The 13274-nt window shown below is 47.9% G+C and overlaps 1 protein-coding gene across 1 annotated transcript in view; it reads right to left on the bottom strand.

Moving 5' to 3' along the window:
* LOC134966849 (uncharacterized) overlaps positions 1 to 13274 on the bottom strand; it is a 188840-nt gene that overhangs the window by 32447 nt on the left and 143119 nt on the right. The window contains exons 19-22 of the mRNA XM_063943893.1: positions 4928 to 5061; positions 3864 to 4064; positions 2824 to 2975; positions 848 to 973 (exon numbers count right to left, since the gene is read on the bottom strand). Of these exons, the coding sequence (XP_063799963.1) occupies positions 848 to 973; positions 2824 to 2975; positions 3864 to 4064; positions 4928 to 5061 (613 nt within the window). The remainder of the gene's footprint in view (positions 1 to 847; positions 974 to 2823; positions 2976 to 3863; positions 4065 to 4927; positions 5062 to 13274) is intronic.

Genomic DNA, 13274 nt, shown 5'->3' with positions numbered 1-13274 from the left:
AACGAAGAGGACCGATCTACACCGGATTAGGCGAGTATAATTTTTTTTTTCTTTTAGGTACCCTGTGGATTCTACGTTGACAAAGGGACAGAGGGGCTCCGTGGGACACTAGGTAAGTATGTATGAGTGCGTAAGTGTGTTTTATTAAATACTATACTATCACGGTGTGTGTGTTGTGTTTATTGTAATATTTATTTTGTTGTAGAACTACAGGTACCAGTGGGCCCTTTAATGTCCTGCATGCTGGTACTTGTGGTACTCCAAGTATCAGCATGCGGGGGAGGCTTGCTGGGACCTGTAGATAATATTTATTTTTATATAAATTTTCCCAGCTATCAGCCCGCCATCCACAGCCCACGGATGGCGGGGACAGCCTCGGGCTTCATTCCTGGCCCTTGGGTGCCTGGAGAAGGGGGGGACCCCTTTATTGGGTGGTCCCCAGCCCCACAGGGAATCCCAGCCAGGGGTGACTAGTTGGGGGGTAATGCCATGGCAGCAGGGACCAATATAAACGTGTCCCCAGGCTGTGGCATAATCTCCTTGACTAGTGGAGCCCAATGCTGGTTTAAAAAATACGAGGGACCCCTACGTCTTTTTTCCTCCGTAATTTTGGTACCAGGACCGGTCCAAGAGCCTGGTGCTGATTGTTAAAATATGGGGAACCCCTAGGGGGGTATCAGATCTTTAGGTCGACCTGCATTAGGTCGACATGGAAAAAGGTTGACTGAGTTTTTCACTTTTTTTTTTTTACTTTTTCATACTTTACGATCCATGTGGACTACGATTGGGAATAGTAACCGAAGCATTGATGGGCAGAGCGATACAGAATCAGTATAGAGCTATATACCTTTAACCGTTTCTTCCCCAGATATTCTCCTTGCATCTTACTAATGGCTTCACAGACACTGGTGATATCGCAGTACTGCACAAACGCATACTGAGGAACTCCATGCACAGACTTGATTTCAATATCCTGGAGAGTAGAAGAGAAGAATAGTCACATCAACAGCAGCATGAATATATGGGATGCATTCAGGAGACCGACGCCAGATTCCCGGCATACCTCCTTTTACTGGCGTGCCAAATAATTCGCCCCCTCCTAATTCCCACTCGGTGGGTGGGTCCATGCCAGCAAAACTCGCCGCCAGACCTGAAGCGTGGCAAACGCAGCGAGCCCGCGAGGGGACTCGCTGCAGGTATACCAGCAGACGGGATTCTGCTATCGGTATACTGACAGAAGGGATCACGTCTGCCTGGATATCATACCGCAACCTGAATATACACCTAGCTGTGAGGGATTAGACACAGAGGGACACAGGAGGACAGCCAGACCAATGCTTATCAAGTGAGGGCCAATAGCAAGGAATCCAGGTCTGGGGAGACACTGCAGGAAGTCTCCTAAGAGTGCAGATTTAAACTTTCCGCCTGCTGTAACCCAGCGTCTCATAGCTGTCCCCAGACCTGATACTTAGGAGGGACGGGATCTGAGCAACATAAACTCTCCACCTGCTGTTATCCAGCATCTCATAGCTGTCCCCAGACCTGATAACTAGGAGGGACGGGATCTGACCAACATAAACTCCCCGCCTGCTGTTATCCAGCATCTCATAGCTGTCCCCAGACCTGATAACTAGGAGGGACGGGATCTGAGCAACATAAACTCCCCGCCTGCTGTTATCCAGCATCTCATAGCTGTCCCCAGACCTGATAACCAGGAGGGACGGGATCTGAGCAACATAAAATCCCAGCCTGCTGTTATCCAGCGTCTCATAGCTGTCCCCCGACCTGATAACTAGGAGGGACGGGATCTGAGCAACATAAACTCCCCGCCTGCTGTTATCCAGCGTCTCATAGCTGTCCCCAGACCTGATAACTAGGAGGGACGGGATCTGAGCAACATAAACTCTCCACCTGCTGTTATCCAGCGTCTCATAGCTGTCCCCAGACCTGATAACCAGGAGGGACGGGATCTGAGCAACATAAAATCCCAGCCTGCTGTTATCCAGCGTCTCATAGCTGTCCCCAGACCTGATAACTAGGAGGGACGGGATCTGAGCAACATAAACTCTCCACCTGCTGTTATCCAGAGTCTCATAGCTGTCCCCAGACCTGATAACTAGGAGGGACGGGATCTGAGCAACATAAACTCTCCACCTGCTGTTATCCAGAGTCTCATAGCTGTCCCCAGACCTGATAACTAGGAGGGACGGGATCTGAGCAACATAAACTCTCCACCTGCTGTTATCCAGCATCTCATAGCTGTCCCCAGACCTGATAACTAGGAGGGACGGGATCTGAGCAACATAAAATCCCCACCTGCTGTTATCCAGCATCTCATAGCTGTCCCCAGACCTGATAACTAGGAGGGACGGGATCTGAGCAACATAAACTCTCCACCTGCTGTTATCCAGCATCTCATAGCTGTCCCCAGACCTGATAACCAGGAGGGACGGGATCTGAGCAACATAAACTCCCCTCCTGCTGTTATCCAGCGTCTCATAGCTGTCCCCAGACCTGATAACTAGGAGGGACGGGATCTGAGCAACATAAAATCCCCACCTGCTGTTATCCAGCATCTCATAGCTGTCCCCAGACCTGATAACCAGGAGGGACGGGATCTGAGCAACATAAAATCCCAGCCTGCTGTTATCCAGCGTCTCATAGCTGTCCCCAGACCTGATAACTAGGAGGGACGGGATCTGAGCAACATAAACTCTCCACCTGCTGTTATCCAGAGTCTCATAGCTGTCCCCAGACCTGATAACCAGGAGGGACGGGATCTGAACAGACCACAAGGTACAGAGCAGGATAAAGCAGACGTACCACAATCTCTCCGAATTGCTGGAAAACGTTACGTAGGGAAAGGCGAGTGGTGGTTTCTTCTAAATTACCAACGAAGAGAGTCCTGGTGGCCCAGGGGTGAAATTCATCCATTTTCTCTTTCTTGAGTGGTAACTCAATCTCACTTTCTATTTCTGGAGGGAACAAAACAGCAAAGCTCATTACTTACACAGTGAGGAAGAGAGAAGGGTGCTTATAGTCAGTTTTCATCTTCACGGTTATATTATCGTGGATTTATCATCAAGAGAACAGAGGGAAAGGATATTCCAACAACTGCACCATTATCTGTACAGGATGTGACCTCACTGTGATCTTACTGTATATAGTGCAGAGAATCCGCAACGCTCCGGACTCCCGCTAAGGACATCTCCCAATAAGCGCATTTATTTTGGTGTAAGTCATTTTTTTCAAGAGAAAGAGTCACAGAGACAGAGAGAGACTTGGGGCAGATGCATCAATTTTCAGATGAAGAGTTCGATCCATCCCGCAATCTCTCGCCTGCATACTGGCCCTCTGCATTCGATGGCAGGCAGGAACACTTACCTGCAGGGGCAGCTCTTCCCTTAGGAGCTGTCCCTTATGATGAGAAGTATTCCAGGTTTATGACGCGGGAGTCCTTCTGCACATGGGTAGTCAGGGGAAAAGGAGAGGGATCGTAAGGATCCCTCTCCGGTGAATTCAACTACATGAAATCCACAGGATTCTGTAGCTAATGCCACCTATGTTGGGGACTTGTCATTCTCTGCCTCTGGGTCTCTACAGAGATCACTGCAGCCGCTGCCACCCAACTGGAAGGCCACATACCTAAATGACCCATATTGTGCCAACGCTATTTCTCGCTGTTATTATCGCGCCACTCTCAGCTTCTTACCGGGCATTTAATAACGCTAAATCTTTGGAACTAAATTATGTGGAACCCACTTTAATATATCAACAATAAGAATATCACCTAAGACAAGTGCCTTTATTTTATGGTAAACCTGTGCCCGGGAGTACCCACTTATCCAGACAGGGAAACATACCTGATTTCTCCCACTCAGTCATTTTTATCTTCCAGCCAAGAAATCGGTTTCCTTTTGAGGTTTTCAGGGCTTTCTGCTGCTCCTCCTGGTGCTTGAAAAAGACCAGGCCGTACCTCTGCTTGGGTGGGCCGTGCACCTGTACAGCCAGCAGCTCCCCGTACTTCTTAAACTCCTTACAGAGGGCAAATTTAAAGTCTGTAGCTGGAATCAAAACACAGAAATCCGTAACGCAACCAGAACAACCAATCAGAGCATCACATTACACCAGAAGAACTGTGCCTGGATCCAGGACCACATAGTGCCCCAGTAGCGGGCAATAGGTGAAGCCACCCTGTAACCTATGTAGGTGATGGTACATTGGGGGGAGATGTAGGAAACGTTGTTACGGGGGAGAACGTTATGTGCACCGATACTGCTTCTGCCCCATGTATAGGAAGCGGCAGTGCGGGCTGAATGACCGATGTTCATACATCTTGTTGATCTACCTTCCTGCTTCATCCTCATAATGAGGCGAAACTGGAAATGGTATAGCGGCACGATATAGTACATCTTCCCCATTGTCCTCTGCTCTCACCTATAGCTTGACCACAATGGCTGCACAGAGAACCCTGCGGTGGGATTACAGACAGGAAGTCCGGTCTACAGCACGGAACCTTGTATGTTACAGCGAGGCTTTTTCAAGTCGAATTGAGATGGGGTACCCAGAGGAGGGGGGGGGGGGGCTCGGGAACAGGAGATCAGCGCTACAGTAGCGCTGCAGGAGGATGACGACTTGTCGAAAAATTTTGGGAAATATTGAATAGGTGGAATCAGGATTCGCCCTTAAAAAGTCGAAAACTGCCGTCTTTTCGACAGCCGGCAGTTTTAGACTTCGATTGAATATACCCCTAAGGCCCTTAGTGAGTTGCAGAGTCGCTCTGTACAGCAGCGATTTCTGTGCATTCAGTATGTTAGGGAAAAGTGCTATTTTCTGGCATTAGGAGCAGCGCTAACGGGATAGAATCAGTGATATAAACACTGCGTCATGCTACATCTAGTAATCACCACTAACAACACAGACCTACCTTTACGACGCCCGGGGCCACTCTCAACTTTTATCCCAAAACCTTTGCGAGGTTCTTTGTTCTCACGCAGCGGCTGGGATGGAGGGGCGGGGACTGCGGCACATCCGTCACTGGAGTCACTCTCGGCGTCACTGCTGTAACATAACGAATCCAGTCAGACCTGACATATAACAGCTGTGTAGCCGGCGCTGCACCAACTACAGAGGAACTACAACTCCTGGGGGGAAATTTACTAAAGTGCAGGTTCTTAGAAGTAGAGCTGTTGCCATAGACACCGATAAGATTCTATTTATCATTTATCTAGCACCTTTTAAAGACGACAAGAGTTAGAATTGGTTGCTATGGGCAACATCTGCCCCTTGGCATGCTGCTGGTGAGCTATATATTACCAAATGTTAGACTGTAAGCTCACACGGACAAGACGGTACTCTTCTCCGAGCACTATTCCTGTCAGCAGTGAGGGTAAGGTAGGTCCCAGAGCAGTGTAATTTGCTACAGCTAGATTATAGGAGCATATTAAGGACTGGCTTGGAGGATTTTAATACCTACCGGTAAATCATTTTCTCTTAGTCCGTTGAGGATGCTGGGGTCCATTTCATGACCATGGGGTATAGACGGTTCCGCAGGAGCCATGGGCACTTTAAGACTTTTCAAGGTTGTGAACTGCCTCCTCCCTCTATGCCCCTCCTCCAGACCTCAGTTATAGGAACTGTGCCCAGGGAGACGGACATTTCAAGGAAAGTATTTACTTTTAATTTAATGGCGAGATTCTTACCAGCTCACACCTCAACCATGCCACACAAGATGGCATTCAACATAACACACGCCAACAGGCATGAACCATTTACAGCAACATGCTGAAAACAAATTTAACACAACTTGTGTAACTAACTGAACAAAACTGCAGGTAAAGTACGCACTGGGTCGGGCGCACAGCATCCTCTACGGACTAGGAGAAAAGGTTTTACCGGTAGGTATTAAAATCCTGTTTTCTCATACGTCCTAGAGGATGCTGGGGTCCATTTCATGACCATGGGGTTTATACCAAAGCTCCAGTACGGGCGGGAGAGCGCGGATGACCCTGCAGCACCGATTGACCAAACTTGAGGTCCTCATCGGCCAAAGTGTCAAACTTATAAAATTTAGCAAAAGTGTTTGACCCTGACCAAGTGACTGCTCGGCAAAGTTGCAATGCCGAGACCCCCCGGGTAGCCGCCCAGGACGAACCCACCTTCCTAGTAGAATGGGCCTTCACCGACTTTGGCAACGGCAAACCAGCCGAAGAACGAGCGTGCTGAATCGTACCTCTGATCCAGCGCGCAATGGTCTGCTTGGAAGCAGGACACCCAATCTTGTTGGGAGCATACAGGACAAACAGAGTCTCTGTTTTCCGTATCCGAGCTGTTCTAGCGACATAAATCTTCAAAGCTCTCACCACATCAAGAGACTTTGACTCAGTGAACGTGTCAGTAGCCACTGGCACCACAATAGGTTGGTTTATATGGAAAGACGAAACCACCTTTGGAAAAATTGTTGACGAGTTCTTAACTCTGCCTTATCTTCATGAAAATCAGGTAAGGGCTCTTGTGAGACAAGGCCCCCAACTCAGACATCCGCCTTGCGGATGCCAAAGCCAAAAGCATCACCACTTTCCAAGTGAGAAACTTCAATTCTATCTCCTGCAGAAGTTCAAACCAATCTGATTGAAGGAACTGCAACACCACATTAAGGTCCCATGGTGCCACTGGAGGCACAAATGGAGGCTGGATGTGCAGAACCCCTTTCACGAATGCCTGAACTTCTGGAAAGGAGGCCAATTGTTTTTGAAAGAAAACTTATAAGGCCGAAATCTGGACCTTGATTGACCCCAATCTAAGGCCCGCATCCACACCAGCCTGCAGAAAATGGAGAAAACGTCCCAACTCAAACTCTTCCGTAGGAGCCTTCTTGGATTCACACCAAGACACATATTTTCTACAAATACGGTGGTAATGTTTAGACGTTACTCCATTCCTGGCCTGAATAAGAGTGGGGATGACTTCCTTGGGAATACCCTTTCGGGCTAGGATCCGACGCTCAACAGCCATGCCATCAAACTTAGCCGCGGTTAAGTCTTGATACACACACGACCCCTGCTGTAGTAGGTCCTCTCGAGGAGGAAAAGGCAGACAATCTTCTATGAGCAACTCCTGAAGATCTGGATAGCAAGCCCTCCTTGGCTAGTCTGGGGCAATGAAGATTGCTCAAACTCTTGTTCTTATTATTTTGAGAACTTTTGGAATCAGTGGAAGTGGAGGGAAAACATATACCGACCGAAACACCCACTGGGTCAGCAGTGCATCCACTGCAATTGCTTGAGGGTCTCTCGACCTGGAACAATATCTCTGAAGCTTCTTGTTTAGACGAGATGCCATCATGTCTACTTGAGGAACTCCCCAAAGACTTGTCACCTCTGCTTGGTGGAGGCCCCACTCTCCTGGTTGGAGATCATGTCTGCTGAGGAAGTCTACTTTCCAGTTGTCCACTCCCGGAATAAAAATTGCTGACAGAGCTCTAACATGTCTTTCTGCCCAGAGGAGAATCCTTGTCACCTCTGCCATTGCCGCTCTGCTTTTGTTCCGCCTTGCCTGTTTATGTACGTGACTGCTGTTACATTGTACGACTGGATCTGCACAGGATCTTGAAAAAGATGTACCGCTTGTAGAAGGCCGTTGTAAATGGCTCTCAATTCCAGAACGTTTATGTGAAGGCAGGCTTCCTGACTTGACCATTTTCCTTGGAAGCTTTCCCCCTGTGTGACAGCTCCCCAGCCTCGGAGACCTGCATCCGTGGTTATTAGGACCCAGTCGTGAATCCCAACCCTGTGCCCTTCTAGTAGGTGAGAACTGTGTAGCCACCACAGGAGCGAAATCCTGTCTTTGGGGGACAGGATTATTTTCCGGTGCATGTGTAGGTGGAATTCGGACCACTTGTACAACAGGTCCCACTGGAATACTCTGGCATGAAATCGGCCAAATTGTATGGCCTCGTAGGCCCCTACCATTTTCCCCAACAACCGAATGCATTGATGGATCGACACGCTTGTTGGTTTCAATATTTGTTTGACCATTTTCTGGATTTCCAGAGCCTTTTCCACTGGAAGAAATACTCTCCGTACTTCTGTGTCCTGAATCATCCCTAAAAGGACAATCTTGTCGTCGGTTACAACTGCGACTTTGTAAAATTCATGATCCAACCGTGTTGTTGGAGTATTGACAGGGAGAGTGCGATGTTCTGCACCAACTGTTCCCTGGATCTCGCTTTTATCAGGAGATCGTCCAGATAAGGAATTATATGGACTCCTTTTAAACGAAGGAGGACCATCATCTCCACCATCACCTTGGTGAATACCCTCCGTGCTGTGGAGAGTCCGAACGGCAATGTCTGGAACTGGTAATGGCAATCCTGTACTGCGAATCTCAGATAAGCTTGGTGAGGAGGATAAATGAAAACATGCAAGTAAGCATCCTTTATGTCTACTGACACCATGAAGTCCCCCTCCTCCAGACTGGAAATCACTACCCTCAGGAATTCCATCTTGAACTTGAACCTTTTCAGGTAGAGATTCAGATTTTTCAGGTTTAAAATCGGTCTGACCGAGTCCGTCCGGCTTCGGAACTACAAAAAGGCTTGAATAAAAAACTTCTCCTTGCTGTGCCATGGGTACCAGGACAATGACCTGATCCTGACATCATTTTTGAATTGCCGTGGTTACTGCCTCTCTACTCGAAAGAGAAGCTGGCAAGGGGGGACGTCTTAAAACTCTAGTTTGTACCCATGGGACCCTATTTGTAAGACACTATTTGTAAGACCCATTGATCCAGGCCAGATTGAATCCAAATTTGGCTGAAAAGTTTCAGACGTGCTCCCATCCGAGTGGACTCCCACAAGGGAGCCCCAGCGTTATGCTGCATATTTGGCAGAAGCAGGGGTGGACTTCTGCTCCTGCGATCCGGGAGATGCTGCGGATTTCTTTCCTTTTTCCCTTCCCCTACCTGCAAAAAAGGGGGAACCTTTGGGCTTTTTGTATTTGTTGGGCCGAAAGGACTGCATGCGAGAGTGATGTGTCTTTTTCGCCGGTGTAGGAGCATAAGGCAAGAATGTCGACTTACCTGCGGTAGCCGCTGAGACTAACGCATCCAGCGCATCTCCAAACAAGGCCTCACCTTTATACGGGAGAGCCTCCATATTTCTTTTGGAATCTGCATCAGCATTCCACTGGGGAATCCACAACGCCCTCCGAGCCGATACTGCCATGGTAGCGGTTCTTGATCCCAAGAGACCAATATCTTTCATGGTTTCTAGTACGTACGCAGCAGCGGCTTTTATATGACCTAACGTTAGGAGTATCTCGTTTCCATCTATTGTGTCAATGTCTAATGACAAGTTTTCTGACCACTTCTCAATAGCACTACTCACCCACTCACAGACAATGGTAGGCCTGAGTAGTGTCCCATTGGCCACATCAATAGATCACCTCACTCACTTGCGGTCTGTCGGCTCCTTAAGTGAAGCCATTCCAGGCGCAGGGAGAAACACCTTTTCTCTTTTATGACAGGGCCCTGTCTAAAATGTGGGGTGACTCCCACCTTTTGGAAAAAGGTAAGCTGCCTGAATTCCTTTTGGGAATCTGAAATTTCTTTTCAGGTTAAATTAGACTCCCTCCAAGAGACTGTTCAACTCCTGAGGTGGAGGGAAAATTACATTACAGTACTTCTTTACTAAAGTAAACCCTCTCCTTGTGGTAAAAGAGGGGGCTTCGTAACTTCTAACACCTCCTTTATAGCTAAAACATGTTTTGAATGCTTTTTGCTAACTTAGGACCTATTCCCCTGGAATCACTAGTGTCGACACAGGAATCAGAGTCCGCGTCGGTATCAGTTTGTACTACTTGTGCAAATTTGTATGTGACCCAGAGGTGTCCCTGTGGATGAAAGGCAGAACTATTAAAAATCACATCTTCAACAGATTATGGGGTATATTCAATTGCGGTCGAATTCATAAAAATGTCAAAAAACAGGTTATTTTCAAAACAAGAAAACTGTTGAATTGGTTTCGACAATTCAATACAGTACTTTTCGACAAAAACCTGCCGCTTAATTTTCGACTTTTTACAATTCGACTTTTTTGCAATTTGACATATCTGCAATGTTAAAAATGCGGCTTTTTGACAAAAGTATATTCAATTGAAAATGTCGATTCGACAACAGTGCTTTTCGACAGTCATTTCGTCAATTTCATTCTGCCTCATTTTTCTGTCGTGAGCTGATAACATTTTTTAATAACATGTATTTTTTGGTGCTTTTTTGATTGCTAATAGCATATCTATTTATATTTGGAGGGATTACCTACTTGGTTTGTCTATTTATGAGCCACAAGTATTATTTAAACGATTTTTTAAAAGAATATTTTTTTTTTACTGACTACAATAATGGAGAGTTCAGAGCATGTTTTTCAGTTGGAAGGGGTGTTGAAAGTGTTAAAAATCCTGAAAAAAATTGTGCGGGGGTCCCCCCCCCCCCCCCTAAGCATAACCAGCCTCAGGCTGGTCCTGGTTGTAAAAATACAGGGTAAAAATTGACAGGGGTTCCCCCATATTTTAACAACCAGCACCAGGCTCTGCGCCTGGTCCTGGTGCAAAAAATACGGGGGACAAAAGACGTAGAGGTTCCCGTATTTTTAACAACAGCACCGGGCTCCACTAGTCAGCCCCCTATCCGCCGCCCCTGCTTGGGGAGGGGGGTGGGGGGGGGGGGGGGGGTGGAGAACAGCTTCGTCTTTTGTCCCCTGTATTTTTTGCACCAGGACCGGGCGCAGAGCCCGATGCTGGTTGTTAAAAAGAGGATTTTGGTACTTACCGATAAATCCATTTCTCTGAATCCTCTAGGGGACACTGGAGTCCTATACAGTAGGGGTGTGAAGCCTTGAACCAGAGGTGTGGCACAATCTAAAAATAGCATTGTCTCCACAGCCGGTTCCTCCCCCTTCACATCCCTCCTCCCTCAGTTTGAAAAATTTGACTGAGAGAATAGGACATGATACTATAGCACATGGCGAGGAACCGTACAACCGTACAACATAACAAACAGCGTCCAATAACTCTTAACCAAATAACTAACGCTGTTTATACGAACTGTTTAAAACAAGAACTTTGAACACAGCAGGTTGACAGCACCGAGGCGGGCGTCCAGTGTCCCCTAGAGGATTCAGAGAAATGGATTTATCGGTAAGTACCAAAATCCTCTTTTCTCTTTCATCCACTAGGGGACACTGAAGTCCTATACAGTAGGGGACGTCCCAAAGCTTTCCCCCAGGGAGGGAGTGCTGTCGGTGGCCTGCAAAACTAAACGTCCGAAGTTAGATTCTCCGGACGCAAAAGTATCAAACTTGTAAAATTTTGCGAACGTGTGGGCTGAAGACCACGTCGCCGCCCTACAAAGTTGAGTAGTGGAAGCACCCCTGGCAGCCGCCCACGAGGCACCCACTGATCGGGTAGTATGAGCAGCCGTCTGAACCGGAACCTGTTTGCCACAGGAAATATAAGCTTTGCGAACGGCAAGTCTAATCCATCTAGCCAAAGACTGCTTAGACGCTGGCCAACCCTTCTTTGGCCCATCGTAAAGAACAAACAAATGGTCCGACTTTCTGAAGGACAACGTAACCTGTACATATACCCGTAAAGCACGGACAACATCCAATGACACATCCTCATCTGTGATACCCTGGAAGGATGGGACCACTATTGGCTGGTTCACGTGAAACCCCGAAACCACCTTCGGGAGGAAATCTGCTCTTGTACGGAGTTCCGCCCTATCCTCATGAAAAACTAAGAAAGGACTCTTACAGGATAAGGCTCCCAACTCAGAAACCCGCCTTGCCGAAGCCAAGGCAAGTAATAACGTGACCATCCACGAGAGATATTTCAGGTCTGTGCTGGTCAACGGCTCAAAAGTCGGTGACTTCAAATATTCTAACACCAAATTTAAGTCCCATGGTGCCGTGGGAGGGCGAAAAGGGGGTTGAATCCTCAAAACCCCTTGTAAAAAGGTTTGAATCTCTGGCAAGGATGCTAACCGCTGTTGAAAAAGGATGGAGAGAGCCGAAATCTGAACCTTCAAAGAGCCCAGTCTGAGTCCTCCCTCTAGACCGGCCTGAAGGAAAAGTAGAAGTCGAGATAAATGGAAATTCGTTGAATTCCATCCCCGCTCCTGACACCAAGCCATGTACCGTCTCCAAGTCCTGTAGTAGTGCCTGGCTGTGACCGGTTTCCTAGCGGCAATCATTGTAGGAATGGCCGTTCGTGGGATCCCTCTGTTCCTTAAGATCCGGGTCTCAATAGCCACGCCGTCAAACGCAGCCCGTTCAGGTCGGGGTGTAGGAACGGTCCCTGAGATAGCAGGTCCTCTCTCTGAAGTAATCTCCAAGGATCTCCTGCAAGTAACCCCCGCAGGTCGGAGTACCAACTCCTGCAGGGCCAATCTGGTGCGATTAGAATGGCCAACACTCGTTCCTGTTTTACCCTTTTTAGAACCCTGGGTATGAGTGGGAATGGGGGAAATATGTAAACCCTCCTGTAACACCAAGGAAGTGTTAATGCGTCCACTCCTTCTGCTGCTGGATCTCGCGTCCTTGACACATATCTGGGTAGTTGATGGTTTTGTCGAGACGCCATTAGGTCCACCTGAGGCAGACCCCATCTTCTCACAATCATGTTGAAAATCCGTGGATGAAGGCACCACTCTCCCGGATGCATGTCCTGGCGACTGAGATAATCTGCTTCCCAGTTCTCCACACCTGGAATGAACACTGCCGAGAGAATGATGTCTTGTCTTTCTGCCCACAACAAGATCTTTGTGGCTTCTCTTAACGCCATCCTGCTCTTTGTTTCACCTTGACGGTTTATGTAAGCCGTCATTGTGACATTGTCTGACTGAATTCTGATGTGTTGTTTCATGACTAGGTCTTCTGCTAAGAGAAGACCATTGTAGACTGCTCTTAGTTCGCGGATATTTATGGGTAGTTTGCTCTCCTGTAGCGTCCACCGACCCTGAAACTGATGGTCCTCTAGGACGGCTCCCCAACCTCTGAGACTGGCATCCGTTGTCAGGATCCTCCAATCCCAAATGCCGCATTTCTTGCCAGCTGTAAGGTTCTTGTGCAATGACCACCATATCAACGAGACCCGTACTTGTGGTTGAAGTCGGATTCTCCGATGGAGAAGCCAGTGCGAGCCTGCTCCCTGAGCAATGAGGTTTATTTGGAATGGTCGGGAATGAAGTCTGCCATACTGGAGAGCTTCGAATGACGC

The sequence above is a fragment of the Pseudophryne corroboree genome, chromosome 10 (genome assembly GCF_028390025.1).
Source record: "Pseudophryne corroboree isolate aPseCor3 chromosome 10, aPseCor3.hap2, whole genome shotgun sequence".
Classification (NCBI taxonomy): domain Eukaryota; kingdom Metazoa; phylum Chordata; class Amphibia; order Anura; family Myobatrachidae; genus Pseudophryne; species Pseudophryne corroboree.
Note: the sequence above shows the minus strand (reverse complement) of the source record. Positions and strands in the feature narration are given on the sequence as shown.